Source organism: Jaculus jaculus, chromosome 8, assembly GCF_020740685.1.
Source record: "Jaculus jaculus isolate mJacJac1 chromosome 8, mJacJac1.mat.Y.cur, whole genome shotgun sequence".
In the NCBI taxonomy this organism is placed as follows: domain Eukaryota; kingdom Metazoa; phylum Chordata; class Mammalia; order Rodentia; family Dipodidae; genus Jaculus; species Jaculus jaculus.
Window position 1 is genome coordinate 140,459,416 of NC_059109.1, and position 15,947 is coordinate 140,475,362.

The 15,947-nt window shown below is 56.4% G+C and overlaps 1 protein-coding gene across 2 annotated transcripts in view; it reads left to right on the top strand.

The window, feature by feature from the left end:
* The window catches only part of Col9a3 (collagen type IX alpha 3 chain), a 24,089-nt gene continuing 8,142 nt past the window's right edge, over positions 1–15,947 (top strand). For both annotated transcript variants that reach the window (XM_004669494.2, XM_045156141.1), the window contains exons 1-25: positions 1–98; positions 634–702; positions 2,021–2,056; positions 2,598–2,669; positions 3,238–3,291; positions 4,510–4,545; positions 4,826–4,849; positions 5,058–5,111; positions 5,434–5,487; positions 5,827–5,868; positions 7,094–7,150; positions 7,968–8,021; positions 8,637–8,690; positions 8,966–9,019; positions 9,206–9,259; positions 9,751–9,804; positions 10,544–10,597; positions 11,465–11,518; positions 11,624–11,677; positions 12,147–12,191; positions 12,293–12,346; positions 12,571–12,624; positions 13,180–13,233; positions 13,346–13,417; positions 15,730–15,765. In XM_004669494.2, the coding sequence (XP_004669551.1) occupies positions 30–98; positions 634–702; positions 2,021–2,056; positions 2,598–2,669; positions 3,238–3,291; positions 4,510–4,545; positions 4,826–4,849; positions 5,058–5,111; positions 5,434–5,487; positions 5,827–5,868; positions 7,094–7,150; positions 7,968–8,021; positions 8,637–8,690; positions 8,966–9,019; positions 9,206–9,259; positions 9,751–9,804; positions 10,544–10,597; positions 11,465–11,518; positions 11,624–11,677; positions 12,147–12,191; positions 12,293–12,346; positions 12,571–12,624; positions 13,180–13,233; positions 13,346–13,417; positions 15,730–15,765 (1,314 nt within the window). In that variant the 5' untranslated portion in view covers positions 1–29. The remainder of the gene's footprint in view (positions 99–633; positions 703–2,020; positions 2,057–2,597; positions 2,670–3,237; positions 3,292–4,509; positions 4,546–4,825; positions 4,850–5,057; positions 5,112–5,433; positions 5,488–5,826; positions 5,869–7,093; positions 7,151–7,967; positions 8,022–8,636; positions 8,691–8,965; positions 9,020–9,205; positions 9,260–9,750; positions 9,805–10,543; positions 10,598–11,464; positions 11,519–11,623; positions 11,678–12,146; positions 12,192–12,292; positions 12,347–12,570; positions 12,625–13,179; positions 13,234–13,345; positions 13,418–15,729; positions 15,766–15,947) is intronic.

Below are 15,947 nucleotides of genomic sequence, written 5' to 3' on the forward strand. Positions count from 1 at the left end.
CCGGCTGGCCGCCCAGAGCCGAGCCAGCCATGACCCGAGCGCCCGCCTTGGCCCTGCTGCTGCTGCTGGGGCAGCTCCTGGAGGCCACCGGGGCGCAGGTGAGCGCGGGCTTTGGGCTCACGGCGGGTAGGCGGGCGGCCTGGGACGGGGTCGGGCCTGACGTCGAGCAGCGCAGCTTGGAGCGACCCCGGACCCCCTCGGCCGATACAGATCGCCGCGCGCCCTTGGGGACACAGGACGCAGCCTGCTCGCCCGCTTCGCCTCGAGTGCGCGCGGGGTCTGGTCGTGCGGCGGAGCCCCCACGGACACCGGGACGCGTTGGCGGTGACCCTGAGTGCCCACTCGTCCTCTCCCGGCCGGTCCGGCAGCTGCCACCGCACTCAGGATGCACAATGTCGCCTTTGTTCCTGGCGACTCCCTGCGGGACCGACCCGGCGCAGCCACTCCTGGCTTGAGCGAGGATAAACTGAACGCTGGCGCCAGGCCCCCGACGTCGGAGGCTTGGGGGGAGTCTCTCGGGGCGCTCATGGGCTCCTGGGACAGGCCCCAGAGCTGCATGGCCTAGGAAAAAATGGGACGGGAGAGTTGACCTAGGGGAGTGGGGGTACTCTAAATAACTTTTCTCAATTTCAGAAAGTGGGACCTCGAGGCCCCCCTGGTCCCCAAGGGCCACCTGGGAAGCCCGGCAAAGATGGCATTGATGTGAGTTGGAGAAAAGTTGGGGAGGTGCCCTGAGACTTCTGGCCTGTTGGTCACAAAACCAAGCCCCCCTCTGAGAGCTGGGGTGAGGCAGGGAGATATGCCAGAGCATCCCCTGGTGGGCGTGAAAGGACAGACTCTGGAGTGGGAATAATAGGTGGCTCTTGGGCTAGAAGTGTGTGCCCTGAGGGGCCTGTGCTCCAGTATTCTGGTGGCATGGGATCTGTCACTCTGGGTGGGGGGGTGGGGGTTCACGTTAGGGCTGTGGGGGTGGAACCAGTCTTACAGAAGTCTGGGAGTCCTCTCGGCCTCACCAGAAATGACTTCCATGAGAGTCCCACCAGGTGTGGTCTAAACAATTTTGGAAAACCGCTAAAGTCCCCTCCCCAGGGACAGGTTGGAGTGAAAAAGCTTCCTGTCTGGTCCCTCCAGGAGGAGCAGAACTCCTCTCTGTCCCCTTGCTTGCCTTCACTCAGGTTGTTCCCCTGGGTACTCCAGGAAGGGCTCTGGAGAGTGCACTGGGAGCTCCCACAGCCCTCTTTGGCTTCCCTGGGAGGCCCCAGCACCTAACTCAGCTGTGATGGACATCCGCCTCTACACACCCTTTGCAGAGCTGCCATGTTGGACCAGGGTGGCCCAAGGCCCTAGCCTTCTATACCCTGCCTCCTGTGGCTGCTAGCTAGGCCTGAGGGCTCCCATTTAAATCACAGCCTTAAAGTCCAAGTTCAAGGGTGCAGCCACACTAGTGGGTGTTCACAGCGGATGGAGCTACTGAAACATCCTCCTGGAAGAAGAGGAAAGGACGGTCATCTCCTGAGCAGATAGAGTCAGGAGGCTTCTCAGGGGCCTGTAGCCACTTTCTACAATGCTCTTGGGCTAGTTGGGCATGGGGCGCACTTTAATCCCGGCACTTGGGAGGCTGTGAGTTTGAGGCCACCCTGAGATTACATAGTGAATTCCAGGTCAGCCTGGGCTAGAGCAAGACCCTACCACCAAAAAAAAAAGGGAGGGAATTACCATGGGATATTTACAATCATGGAAGTTGTCAATAAAAATAAATAAATAAATAAGCTCTTCTTAGTGGAGAGGAGGAGTTATATGAAGTGCTCCCCAAATGGTGTGTGGCTCAGCCCATCTCTAGTTCACTCCGTCCCTGGTGCTGGCCCATAGAGGGGAGGGCCCCAGGTGTGGACAAAAGGGGCTGGGGACCCCCACTATGTTTCCATAGGCTGAGCCTTTATGACTGGATTGGAAGCTGGCCCTATTATGGGGTGCTATTTCAGTTTTCAGGGGTTACATATAGGTACCTCCCCTCCTGCAGGGAGAAGTTGGCCCTCCAGGTCTGCCTGGGCTTCCGGTGAGTGTCCTTGGTTGGGGGCAGAGGGCTTTTCCAGTCTCTAGGGGAGGCATGGACACAGAAAACAAAAGGTCATTGATGCCCTGTCCCTACCTCCATGGGCCTATGTTGCCCCAAGAGAAGCCTGAGGGTGGAGCCAGGAAAGGGGTAGGCGAGGAGCATGTGAGACTGTCTGGGCAGGGTCTGCTGGAAGCTGTCTTTGGGCCAGTGCCCAGGCAATCCAGGGAAGGAGACAGTACAGCCCTGCAGATCGCCCACTCCTGCCCTGCTGGAGCTGCACAGGCCTGTCACTTCCCTTTGTCTAGCCCCAGGGGTTGAGGGTCTTGAGCCCACTGGGAGTCCCACACAGGGACCTGTCAGCCGTTGGCCGGGAAGGCTGAATTCATCCTATGAACATCCTAGATGAGGACATTCTTCCAAGGCCAGCAGGGCAAGGGGCCCCATCTCCAGCATGGAGAGGACTTTTCTTCCTTGCTGAAGGCCAGGGCTTCCGACGGGACACAATCTGCATAACTCTTCTCCCCCCCCCCTTCATATACAGGGACCCAAAGGGCCACCAGGGAGGCCTGGGAAGCCAGGTGAAGCGGGACTGCCAGGACTGCCTGGTGTAGATGTGAGTTATGCGCAGCCCAGACCCAGCCAAGGGTCAGGTTTTTGTTGCTGTTGTCCGACTGGGTTTGCTCAGGCAAAAATCTCTGTCCTGACAGAAGTCTGCAGAAGTACCCAATAGGGGTCCCTGGCCTCCATCCCAGACTCTGCCAGCTCCTGGCAGAGACAGAGCCAGGCCACAGCAGCTGAAAATCCCACCAGCTCTTGCTGACCCAGAAACAAGTGCCCATTGTCACGTTTCCTGACCGGTGGTAGCCCCACCTCATGGCACTCCCACTCCCCTGCTGCCTTGATGGGTCAAGAATGGGCTCAAGGTTGCTCTAGGACCAGCCTGGCGGTCTGAGGAGCAAGCTGCTGGTCTTACTTGGCTCATCCCCATAGCAGGTTTCATTCACTGGCTCCACTCCCCCACCCCAGCTCTGAGCTTACCAGGTGCACAGAAGACCACCTGAAGGGTCTTCCTTGCTCTTCTGGGGTTGTGGTTAAGGAAGTGTATGTGGCTAATTTCTTCCTGGGGTGTAACATGCTTCCCACATGCTGGCTCCTACAGCCCTCCCTCTGCCTCTTCTCAGGGTCTAACTGGAAGAGATGGGTCCCCTGGACCGAAAGGCACTCCTGGAGAACGGGTAAGTCCCTGCCTTGCTTAGTCATGGCAGTCCACAGGTGAGGTCCCCAGGCCTAGGTTCACAGGATAATCAGGCGAGATCGGGTGTGTTCATGGTGGTATGGCCACAGACTCACAGGATAATTAAATGAGATTGGTTGTGTTCAGCATGGTATGGCTGTGGACTCACAGGATAATCAGGTTGGAAGTTCTGAGCATGGCAGCCCTGATTGCACTGGCTGTGCCCTGGCCTCCTGTCCCACTGCAGGGAAGGATGCCAAGTGGCCAGCCCCTGTGGCTATCCTCCCCTGTCCCATATCTACATCAGGTCAGAGCTGTCCTAGCATTCAGACCATGGAAGGGAGAGCTGGTGTGGTAGGACGGGGGATTAGCCCTAGGTGACTGTCCTCCTTGGAGTGTTTCTGGCTGCCAGCGTGCTGGGTCCTAGATGACCCAGCAGGAGAGGACCCACATTCTCATATCCTCTCCCTCCCTCTCTCTCTCTCTTCTTCCCTCCCATTTTCTCTCTCACACACACATGCTTGCATGTGTGCGCACACACCTGCAGCCCAGCTCCAGTCTGACCATGACCCACTGAATCCCTTCTACACAGTGAAGGGTTGGTTGCCTTTCCTTCCCACCACTTCTGAGAACAGGGCTGTGCCCACATGCTCTCCTTCCTCTCAGGAGAGGTAGTCATGGCCAGTATCTGCTGGGCCTGGGCACAAAGAATGACATGCAGCAAGAGGGTCAGGCAGGGGGCAAGGACACAGCCTGTGCTGGGAATCAGCTGTGTAGAGCACAAGAATTGGCATGTGCCCTCCCCAGGGGCCATGAACCAGACACTTCAGAGGCTGGAAGACATAGCGGGCCAGCCAGCATGGGGGGCAGGCAGAGCTGGGGGTCTCCTCCCACGGGCTGAGGTCTCAGCAACCTCTGCAGGCTGGTCGTTCCCCTTCCCCAAGGATGGACGAATGGATGGCACTGGGTCTCTCTCTGATCAGGTGTGGCTCAGGTGTGCCCTCCTGCTGGCCTTGTCCACATCCTTTCCAGAGTCAGCTTTCCTAGCCTCACTGGGCAGCCTGCCAGGCAGAGGACCCCATCCAGTTACCTCAGGCTTCTGTTCCTGTTCTTCCACCTCGCAGGAGTTAGAAGCTTGTGCTGTAGGCAGAGGAGAGGTGGTACAAAGGCCAGGGGTCCTTCCCAGCCCACCCACCCTGACCTCTGTTTTCTTCCTTAGGGAAGTCTGGGACCCCCAGGACCACCTGGGCTGGGGGTGAGTACCATCATCTCCTCTCATTGGACTTTGAGGAGCCAGGGGGTCTTATCACAGTGGGGTGGTTTCCAGGATCCCTGAACCCCTTTTCAGCCTCTCCTAGAGCTTGGGCCCTGTCCTGGAGCCTCTCTTGACTGTGCCCTCTAGGTGGGTTTGAGGGGGGGTGGCTGTCCCTAAACCAGATAGTAATCCCAAGGCACTCCTTAGGCTTCACTGAATTGTCTTTAGGGTGGCAGGGCCAACCCCACCCAGTGCTTTGACCTCATGCTTGGCTTTTCAGGGCAAAGGCCTCCCTGGACCTCCTGTGAGTATTCACCTCCCCTGAGCCCCACCCAGACACATGAGTTCCCAGAACTGCTCCCATTAGAGCCCATCAGGGCCAGGATATCCCTGGGTGGGCTTCATAGGCTATGGCCTGGCTCTGCCCTGGTCCTTTCAAAGGGCAGACTGCCCTAGTAGGGGAGTTCTTCTCTGGATTGTAAACTCCCCATATTTCTCTTCACCTCACTCAGGGAGAAGCAGGAGCAAGTGGGCTCCCAGGTGGAATAGGCCTGCGTGGCCCCCCGGTGAGTGGGTGCCCTCACACCTGTGATTGGAGGCCCCTACTCTCACATGCCAAAACTCAACCAGAGGCTCACTGTCCCTCCCTCTTTCTACCCTCTCCCTTCTCCCCAGCTCCTCCACTCTCTTCCCTTTCCTGGTGGGCAGTAGCAGAAGCCCAGACAGGAGGACACCCCAGACTCAAGACACCAGACAGACAGATGAATACCAACATGGATTTCTTGCAGGGAGGTGGGAGGGAGCTGGAATGCCCCCTGCCTTAGGTGGGGCTGATCCTCTCACTTGGGGCATAGCTGGCCCTGTACTCGATCATTACTCTTCCTCCAGGGACCCTCTGGACTCCCAGGCCTGCCTGGCCCTCCAGGACCTCCTGGACCTCCTGTGAGTACTGCCCATGGGCTCTGGAAGTAACCAATATCCCAGAACACTGGACTGGGCCTCATCCTGTCCCCCGCCTAGGCTTCATGCCACCTGGAGATGCTTGACCACCCTAGGAGGAAGAGGGAAGCAGGGACGCAGTCCAGTACAAAACCCAAGACCGCTTTCCCTCAAAAGAGGCTGCTTTCTCTCACTGTCACTCCCTGAAGGGTGGGACAGGCGCACCTAGCATAGCCACCTGGGGGAATGGGACGGAGGGAGCCTCATCCTCTGGCGAGTGGAGATCAATATCCAAGCGGGTGGGAGGGCAGATGGGTGTTAGCCTCCTCTCTATGTGTTCAGGGACATCCCGGAGTCCTCCCTGAAGGCGCCACTGATCTGCAGGTAGGTGCTTGTGGCCATTGTGGAGGGGTCCTAGGAACCAAGCTTGCTTTGGGGGAGGAGCCTGGCCTGAGGCCACTGGGGGTGGGGGGGAGGGACCATCTAAGATAACATTTCTGCCCAGATGGGTGGTTCCTTGGCATAAAGGCCCCCCCAGAGGGAGCTTCCTGGGGCCAAGGCTCCGTGGGGATGATTGCAAGCTCAAGCCGGGCTCCATCCTCTCTGCCCCATCCTACCACCCTGGAGACCTGCACAGCCCCTCGCAAAGTTACTAGCCATAGGGAGGGCAACACAGACCTAATTATACAGTCCTACCAAGTGGACACTTGGAGCCGCCTCCCAGCCACCAGCCACACGTAATTGCAGGTGGCCACGGAAGGGTTACTCATTCCATCAGAGACCTCCTTTCCTGGGTCCCCATCTGGATATGTTGAACGCTGACTACTGTTGCCCTGCCCTTTTCCTTATCCCTAATGCTTGACCAGCCCCTGTGTAGGGCTCTTCCAAATAACAAATGTTGGCCCTTGTCCAGTATGGGCTAGTAGACAGAGGTCCGCCTGCCTGGCCTGCCCAGTACCTCCGTTCCCTGGTGTCCAGCACAGGGTGTGCCTCCACACCAAAGCATCACCATGATTGCCTGGGCTCACTCCCATGGCACCCCCTCCTAACGGCCCCCAAGCACTTGGTCACAAGATGAAGGCCCCTTTGTAGAGCTCACAGGCACCGTGTGAATAGCTGCTTTGACCTTGAGTTGTTCTGCAGAGAAATCAGAGCGGCTGTGAGGGTGGGTGATTGGCTGCGGTCTGGCTGCCTGTAGCCCCTCGCCACACCTCATGGCTGCTCTCAGTGGGCCTCTGTCTGGGCTGGTCCACAGTCCCCTTCACTTGTGAGATGTCCTTCTCTTTGGGCCCAGAGCAATGGCATCCCTTGGGGTCCTGCCCCTTTTGTCTGGAGGGAAGGATCTGACCCCTCTGGTTTTTGTTTTTTTTTTTAAGATTTATTTATTTATTTATTTAAGACAGAGAGGGGTGGGGAATGGAAAGAGACAGAGTGAGAATGGGCGCACCAGGGCCTCTATCTCCTGCAAACAAACTCCAGATGCATGCACCACCATGTGCATCTGGCTTATGTGGGACCTGGAGAATTGAACCTAGGTCCTTAGGCTTCACAGGCAAGCGCCTTAACCGCTAAGCCATTTCTCCAGCCTGACCCCTCTGTTTTTTAACAGTGCCCTGCCATCTGTCCGCCAGGTCCCCCAGGGCCTCCAGGAATGCCAGGGTTCAAGGTGAGTGGGCATCTGTGGGTACCTGACCAAGCAAAACTCCCCACTGGTGGGAGGCAGGCATGCCCCCTTGTGGCTGTGTGGTTTAGGGCTCCAAAAAACCTGGTCCTGGATCCAGGGTAGTCACTGGGTATTGCAGTCAGGTTCACATTGCTGGTAGAAATCACCCAACCAAGAGCAGCTTATGGGAAAAAAAAAAAAAGAGGTTTATTTTGGCTTACAGGCTTGAGAGGAAGCTCCACGATGGCAGAGAAAACAATGGCATGAGCAGAGGGTGGACATCACCCCCTGGCCAACATAAGATGGACAATAGTAACAGAAGAGTGTGCCAAACACTGGCATGGGGGAACTGGCTATAACACACATTAGCCCACCCCCAACAATACACCGCCTCCAGGAGGCTTTAATTTCCAATTACTATCAGCTGGAGAGACTAGCATTCAGAATACCTAAGTTTATGGGGACACCTGAATCAAACCACCACATGGGGAGAAAGCAGAGCTGCCCCTCAACCCATCCCACCCTCTCAACCCCAGTGATAAACTGGAAGTTAGTGTGATCAAGCCAGGCCTGGACCAAGAGGTCTAGAAGGCTCAGAGGGTCATGGGGGAAGACCACTTCCCTGCACCCACCTATCTTGCCCCTGCCCCTCCTAGCTAGCCAAGGACCCTTGGGGATAGGTGGAATCACAGCCCTTCCTGGGCCTTAGTCTCCCCATCAGAGCTCAGGTCCTGGAGCTGTGGCACTGCTCTGGCGAGGTGGCTGCATGCTTGGGTGCAGGGCACATAAGGGTCTGGAGGTGTGACTTCTTTGTTTACAGGGGCCCAGTGGCTACAAGGGGGAGCAAGGAGAAGTTGGAAAAGATGGTGAGAAGGTAAGATGCTGGCTGCATCGGGGATGCTCACCCAGAAGGTGCTGGAGTGGCTCTGGGACTTGCCAAGGGGATGGGATTGCTTTGGGTGGGTACCTGCTCTGTGTGTTTCCCCAGGGGGCCTGGATGGTGGGGAAGGGTCCCCTCCTCGTGTAGACAAGATCCCCTAATAACCTGACCTGATGTGGAAACTGACTGAGGACACTTAACACTGGACCTGAAGTGTCCTTGGCAGTCCCAGACACCCTCACATAGTGGCCACTGTCATGGGAGGCACCAGTCCCTGCTTCCCACAGGCTGGGATGAGGTCTGAGATGGACACTGCTGAATGCACAGCTGGAACTCCTCATCTGACTGGCAGGAAGAGCCAGGGAAGAGCTGGGGAGCCTTGTTAGCAAAGAGACCCCTTCCTAGCCCAGGCAGGGGCAAGGCCAACATAAGTCATGTGGTCTCTTTGGAGGTATAAGCAAGTGTCCCCGCAGTCAGACACTGTAGCCCAACTGTGAAGCATACGCAACAGCCTGCACTGCTCAGGCTCTGGTGGGGGGAACCAGTGAACAGTAGAAGATGCTGGAAGTGACAAGTTGAGACAACTGACCACTGCTTTCTCTGTTGCAGGGTGACCCTGGCCCGCCTGGGCCTCCTGGCATCCCAGGCCCTGTGGGACTACAGGTAAGAAGACTGGAGAAGGGCTAGTGTGGCAGAGTAGAAGACTCTAGACAGACACCCAAGGGTGTTAGGACAAGCTTTGGGGACAGTTGTCCAGCATCCAAGACAGTGATACTTGGGCTAGTCCCAGGGCTGGTCCCCTCCCACTGATACTTCGGCTGAGATCTGATGCTTCTCGGGAAGGCACCAGGACTCTTTGGGGTCCAGAGGCAGGGTCTGCGCAGCTCCCTCGGTGGGTGTGATGCTGGCCTCTGCAGCTCCAGCCCTCTCCCCCTCAGGGCCCACGAGGACTACGAGGACTTCCAGGGCCACTCGGCCCCTCCGGGGACCGGGTAAGTGCTGTGGGTGTGCTGGGGTTGGCCTGGGTGGGCGGGGGCCTGGGAGTGTCCCCATCTGCAGACTCCATGTGGACTCAAGATGAAGGGCCCTCAGCAAGAGGCAGTTGGGGCTGGGCTGAGGCTTCCCAAGGGGGTCTCTGTTTCTGCCTGAGGACCCTAAGTGCAGTCTCTCCTCTGCAGGGTCCCATTGGGTTCCGGGGACCCCCCGGGATTCCAGGAGCTCCTGGGAAAGTGGTACGTGTCTATCTGAGCTGGAAGGTGGACCCCACACCACACCATGCTCTCTGCCCCCAGCTGGATGCTGCTCCTAACAGATACTTCCTCCCTCCTGCCCCGCTTGGCTGGCTGCCTGGCCCTGACTCAGGCTGGGCCACCTGTAGGCATGTGGAGGGATCAAAACACACCTAGGGGTGTCACACCTGACAGGCCCAAAGAACATAGGGGCTTCCAGTTGCATGCCTGGGGGCACAGCACAGCTGGGAGGTGGTGTTTCTGGGGTGGGGGGAGTGCAGGGACACGTTCACAGAAGGAATACAGCCTTCATGGGAGATCTGCTTCCTTGGTTGTTGTTGATGTGACCTGGGGGTTCACTGTCCCTAACTAACCCCATTGCCCCTCTGCAGCAGCAGGTTACCTCTGCCCATTTCTAGAGGCCTGAGCCAGTCAGGCTTCAGTATCTTTCCCACCTTTTCTATGTTTTTAACACTGTCCCATGTCATTTTTAGGGTGACAGAGGTGAGAGGGGCCCAGAGGGGTTCCGTGGTCCCAAGGGTGACCTGGTAAGTGAGAAGAAGCTTGATTCTCTAGATCTTTCTCGGAAAGTACCTGGGGTTAGGGGTAGGGAGCTCGCGGGGGGCTGTGGGAATACTCCATGCTAGACTGTCTTGTGGGAGGGTTGCAAATTGCTAGACACATCGAGGCCTAACCCTAGTGGGCTGCAACCCTTTCCCTACTCCACACAGACTCCCAGAGCACCTCCAGAGAGTCCTTGGGCCCCTCTAGAGTAGTCATCAGTGAGCGGCTCTGGGCAGAAGCTAGGGTCCAAGTCAGCTCAGAGATCCTGGTTCCAGTTCAGCCTTGGGCACTGAGCAGGTGGGTTCCTTCCCTCCAGCCCTCGAGGTCAGGCTGCTAATGTTATGCAGACTGGGAGTAAAGAAGAGACACGAGGCATAGGAACAGAGCAGGCTGGACAGACAGACTGGGGTTTCATGAAGGGAGGCAATTGTTTGCAAACTGGTATTGGCCCCAGAAGCCTCCACACCTGCCTTTTCTTCCCCCACCCGAGCCCCAGTGGCTCAGGAGGGGGCATGCAATGCTGTAATGGCCGCAGCTCCCGAAGCTGGCTTACCCACGCCCCCAGAGGCGCAGGCGCCTGAGTGACAGCACCAGCCACCTGGAGCCCAGAACCCGAAGACCAGAAATCTGGGCCTGTGTGGCCAAGCCTGAAACAGCGAGGCAGCCTGGAAAGACTTCCTCAGGGTCCCAACTGCAGCTGCTTCTCTCTTTTGTGTCCTTTAGGGCAGACCAGGTCCCAAAGGAATCCCTGGAATGGCTGGGCCAGGTGGAGAGCCAGTAAGTACCTAGGCATGTGCAGCCTCAAACACTGTACGGTGGCCAGCGGGCTGCCCCTGCATCACGTCACTGTTCCCGCCACCTGCAACCACTTTTCCTCAGAGACTGGTTCTCTTCCAGACTCCTGGCCACACACAGGGCCCACTTCACAGACTTGTGATCCACAGTGAGACAGGGGTCCCACTTAGCAGGGCCTATGTGAGGTCTCACATTCTGCTGTTGCTTCTTTGACATTCAGAATGGTAGTTCATGGGCTGGAGAGATGGCTTAGCAGTTAAGGTGCTTGTGTGCAAAGCCTAAGGACCCATGTTCGACTCTCCAGATCCCATGTAAGCCAGACACACAAAGGTGAGGCAAGCACAAAGCTGCACATGCCCACTAGGTGGCACAAGCATCTGGAGTTCGATTTCAGTGGCTGAGGCCCTGGTGTGCCAGTTCTCTCTCTTTCTCTATCTCTCTTGTCTTTCTCTTTCTAAAAATGATAGTTCAGCAGGTCCCACCTCCCAGCACCCCTTAGCACTCACCACCAGCACCCAGCAGCAGCATTTCCTTCCGCACCAGCAGGTAGCTCTGTAGATACCTCAACCCTACAGAACTAGGTGGTTTAGGTTACAGGCAACTGAGAAGAAAGAGCGGTAGGGCAAGGCCAGCAGGCACAGATGTGGGGCGTCCCAAGGGACCAGGCACCCTGACCAGACGGTGAAGCCTGTCTACACCTCTCAGCAAAGGATGCCTCCTAATCACCTAGTCAGGAAAGCCCAGGCCCTCCAGGCACTTGAGAGACCCACCCCATTCAGGGGTGAGGAAGAGGCTTCCCTGAGGGACTGAGTGGCTCTCTGGGGGCGTAACACTGTTTCTTGTACCCAGGGCATGCCAGGCAAGGATGGCAGGGATGGTGTACCAGGACTTGATGGCGAGAAGGTTAGTGGCTGGCAGGAGGCCTGCTGGGAGGGAGGTTGGAAGGAGTTCAACCTTCCCAAGCCTCAGCCTCCACTTTCCCTCCTGCCCTCATCACTGTCTTCGCAGGGAGAGGCCGGTCGCAGTGGTGCCCCAGGAGAAAAGGGCCCCAATGGGCTGCCGGTGAGTGCCCAGACTAGGTGGGCCAGCCGCTACAAGGCCTCGCTCCTGCAGATGTCCTGGGAATGCTGCCATCAGGACCTGGTGCTGACAGACAAAGCTCTTGTTAAAGCACATTTGTGCCCCTGTGTGGGGAACATAAGCAAATGAATTCATCTCCTTCCTGGATGCTGACGGGTCATCTCCCTGTGGGCCTGGCTGGGAGCTCCAACAGGGGGCTCTGCATCAAAGGCCTGGAAAGCTGTTGTGGTTAGCAGGGCTGGTGAAGTCAGCCTTGCCCTTTGGGGTGGTGGGGTACTCTGGTCCCTTACATACTGTCTGTATGCTCACTGGGCAGCTACCCTTGTGGATACTCCATGCACTCTGGAGGTTCCCTAGCCATAACCCTGACCATGACCCTGGTCCTGACCTCAAGCCCAACCCTAACCCTGGATCCCAACCCTTTTACTGAGCCTGGCTCCTCTCATGGCAGGGCCTCCCTGGACGAGCAGGGTCTAAAGGCGAGAAGGGAGAACTGGTAAGTGGTTGCTTTCCCCTAGGAAGGCAAGGGGAATGCCCACAGGGCCCTGGTCCTGGACAGAGGAGACAAAGCACTCCATTATCTTCTCTCTTGTACAGGGGAGAGCTGGGGAGCTGGGTGAGGCTGGCCCTTCTGGAGAGCCAGGTGTACCAGTGAGTACCCACATTATTCCTGTTACTTTTGTAGGGGGACCCTGTCCTCCTGTCACCCTGCCCTTTCATGCCTTCCAGAATGTAGGGCACCCTGTCCCTACAGAGACTCACCCCCCTCCCCTGCCCGTGTGCACGAGGACCCTCCCCTCCATTGTGTTCTCAGAGACCTGGCTCCTCCCTGTTTCACAGGGATCCTGCTCCCTCATCCTGTTCTTTCACTGCAGGGAGATGCCGGTGTTCCTGGGGAGCGTGGTGAGGCTGGTCACAGGGGCTCTGCGGTGAGTGGGAGGACACAGCACTGGGGAGTGGGCACAGAGCCCAGCTGCTGAGCAGGCTAGAGTGGCACTTTGGATGTACAGATGGGCAAAGCGCATGAAAGCCAGCGCTGCTGGGAGACAGGGAGCCCTATCTTCTTGGTCCCTCACCCAGTGGGATGATGGGGCCAGCCTGAACCATCCTAGCCTCAAGCCCTTCATGCCATGGTGCAGCTCAGGTCATGGCAAGTTCAGGAGGAAGCTCTGAAGTCTTGACCCCCACTTGAGGACACCACCCATCCTGGGACCCTGTTGGAAGCACTGGTGCCTAGGACCAAGTCTAGTCTGACAAAAAGGGTCCAAAGAGTACATGCAAGTTCTGTGAGACCCCTTAACCACCCCTGGGATGCCTCTGTCTCTGACCCCATCCCCAGCCACTGAGCCAGATGGCGTAGGAACAGTTCCATGTCTACCCAGCCTCCCAGGGAGACGAGCTGTGCTCCCCTGGCCACAAAAGCTCATGTGGCTCCTGAGGAACTTCCCAGGTCTCAACTATCCACTTATACCTTGGTCTTTCAGGGGGCACTTGGCCCACAAGGCCCTCCTGGGGCCCCTGGCATCCGTGGCTTCCAGGTAAAGTTGGGGTGAGGGTTTGTGCCAAGGCAGCAAGTCCTGGTGGGCTGAGCAGGGGAGGGGTACTGCCTCAACGCCCATGGGTGTTGACCAGTTGAAACCTCATTCACAGGGCCGAAAAGGCAACATCGGAGACCCTGGCCTTCCAGGCCCCCAAGGCCTCCGAGGTGATGTGGGTGACCGGGTAAGCTCCCTTTCTGGCAGTCTGTAACCTTGCACCCCACCCTTACCATCTAGAGATGATGGCCCAGGCCAACAGCAAGTCTCACTGAACCTGCTCCTACCCACCTGGTGACAAGGAGCTGTGGCATTAGCTCTGCATGGGTACCTTGGTCCCTCCATTGTTTGTTCCATTTGGTGCTTTTGTTGTTTGTTTGTTTTGTTTTCGTTTTTCAAGGTAAGGTTTCACTCTAGTCCAGGCTGACCTGGAATTCACTATGTAGTCATTCTCAGGATGGCCTCGAACTCACAGCAATCCTCCTACCTCTGCCTCCCAAGTGCTGGGATTAAAGGCATGTGTGCCACCACACCTGGCCTCCATTTGGTGTTCTTGGTGGGCAAGAGGGGATCTGGAATCCTCACTGCTCTGCCTCCAGCCCTACACACGAGCCTGACAAGCTTGACATCAGGACCAATCACTGAAGCCAGGGGAGAGGTTGTGGCTCTGAGCACTGGGTCCTGGGTTACCTGGACCTGATTTAGAGGGTCATGCTGCCATAAGTTTGACCCCAGTGTTCCAGATGATCATAGCTTTCCAAGACCTAAGACTCTGTATAGAAGCAGAGCCCAGGGAGCTATATGGCTTGCTTGGGTCCCTGCTAGATGGTTGATGAAGCCTCATCTTCCCTGAGAGAAGGGTCAGGGTCTGGTCTGGACCCCAGGCCATATGCCAGGTCCTTGGGCCATGCTTGCCTTACCCACTCCTACTGGCAGTGACAGAGCCTATTATCATTATTACTGTATTATTATTATTTTTGATTTTCCGAGGTAGGGTCCCACTGTAGCTCAGGCTGATCTGGAATTCACTATGTAGCCTCAGGGTGGTCTCAAACTTGTGGATCCTCCTACCACTGCCCCCCACTCCAAGTGCCAGGATTAAAGGCATGCATCCACCACGCCCCACCTGATAGAGCATCTTTAAATGTGCACATGTGGCCTGGGAGGCTACAGAGCATTGCTACAAATATAGGGGCGCCTCAGAAACCACCAGCCTACAGTGGGGACAATGAGCCCTTTATTAGCCTCCAGGCAGGAAATACCAGGGGCTAGGGGATGTGGCAACAGCAAGGAGGCAGCAAGACTGGGCCTTGACCCCATCCCAGGAGGGGGTGGGGCCCACTTTTTGATTTTATCCCTTTGGACTTGCTTTCATCTTAAATTCTTGGGGAACCTCATGCTTTTTGCCCTTTGAGTTGGTTCTCACTTATTCTGGCCTGGAAGGAAATGGTTTTCTTCTTCTCCCCTTCCCTATCCCCCTCCTCCTTTTTCTTCTTCTTCCTCCTCTTCTTTTGTTTTCCTTCAAGGTCGGATCTCACTGTAACCCAGGTGGACCTGGAGCTCACTCTGTAGTCCCAGGCTGGCCTCAAATTCAGTGATTCTCCTATCTCTGCCTGGAATTAAAGGCATGCACCACCATGGTCACCTTTTTTCCTTTCCCTTTTCTTTCTTTCTTTCTTTTTTTTGGTGCTGAGGATCAAATATACTAGCAATAACCGGGCATGGTGGCACATGCCTTTAATCCCAGCGCTCGGAAGGCAGAGGTAGGAGGATCACTGTGAGTTTGAGGCCACCCTGAGACTACATAGTGAATTCCAGGTCAGCCTGGGCTAGAGTGAGACCCTACCTCGAAAAACAAAACAAAACAAACAAACAAAAAAAGCCAAGCAAGCCTCAAACTGACTTTTTGCTTTGGTGGAGACAGGGTCTCATGTAACCCAGACCAGCATCACATTCAGTATGTAGCTGAGGAATACCTTGCACTGCTGATGCTCCTGCTGCTACCTTGTCATTGCTGGGGTTTCAGGCATGTGCCACCATGCCAGGGTTTATTTGGTGCTGGGAATCAAACCCAGGGCCTTGTGCATGATAGGCAAGCACTGTACCAACTGAGCTATACCCCAGCCCATGGGCATTTTTCTAAAAATGGTTCCAACAATTTCCAGACATGTTCCTGATTACACAGCCCAGGGAAGTTAAAGAAGATTATTAAGATGAGTGTTTGGATCTTAGGGTGTGTGTGTAATACCCACACAATTCATAGGCATCAGTAGCCTGGTGCTAGGATGAGCAGCTGAGGGGACCATGGCACCCAGGAGTCAATGTGCTGCCATCATCTGTGAACTTGTGTTTGGCCCCTGGGATTGGGGGTGATGAGTTTCTGAGCCCTCTGCCATTGGATGCCAAGTCCAGGTGGGGTGTCTGCCTCTGCTGTGTGGGTCAGTGGCATCTGTAGAGATTCCTGGGATTACTCTAATCCAGAACCTTCTCTCTGCTCAGGGCCCAGGAGGTGCTACAGGACCTAAGGGGGATCAGGTGAGCGGGTGCCCTGTGTGTGGTCAGCTCAATTCCAGGCTGAGTGGTTCCCTAGACTCTCATTTCTCCTCCTCCTCCCCCTGATTTCCTCTGCCCCTGCTTTGTACCAGAGATGACACATAGCCAGCTATCTTCCTGGGGATAAGCGGATGGCCAGTTAACACCTGACCCTGGGTGCAACA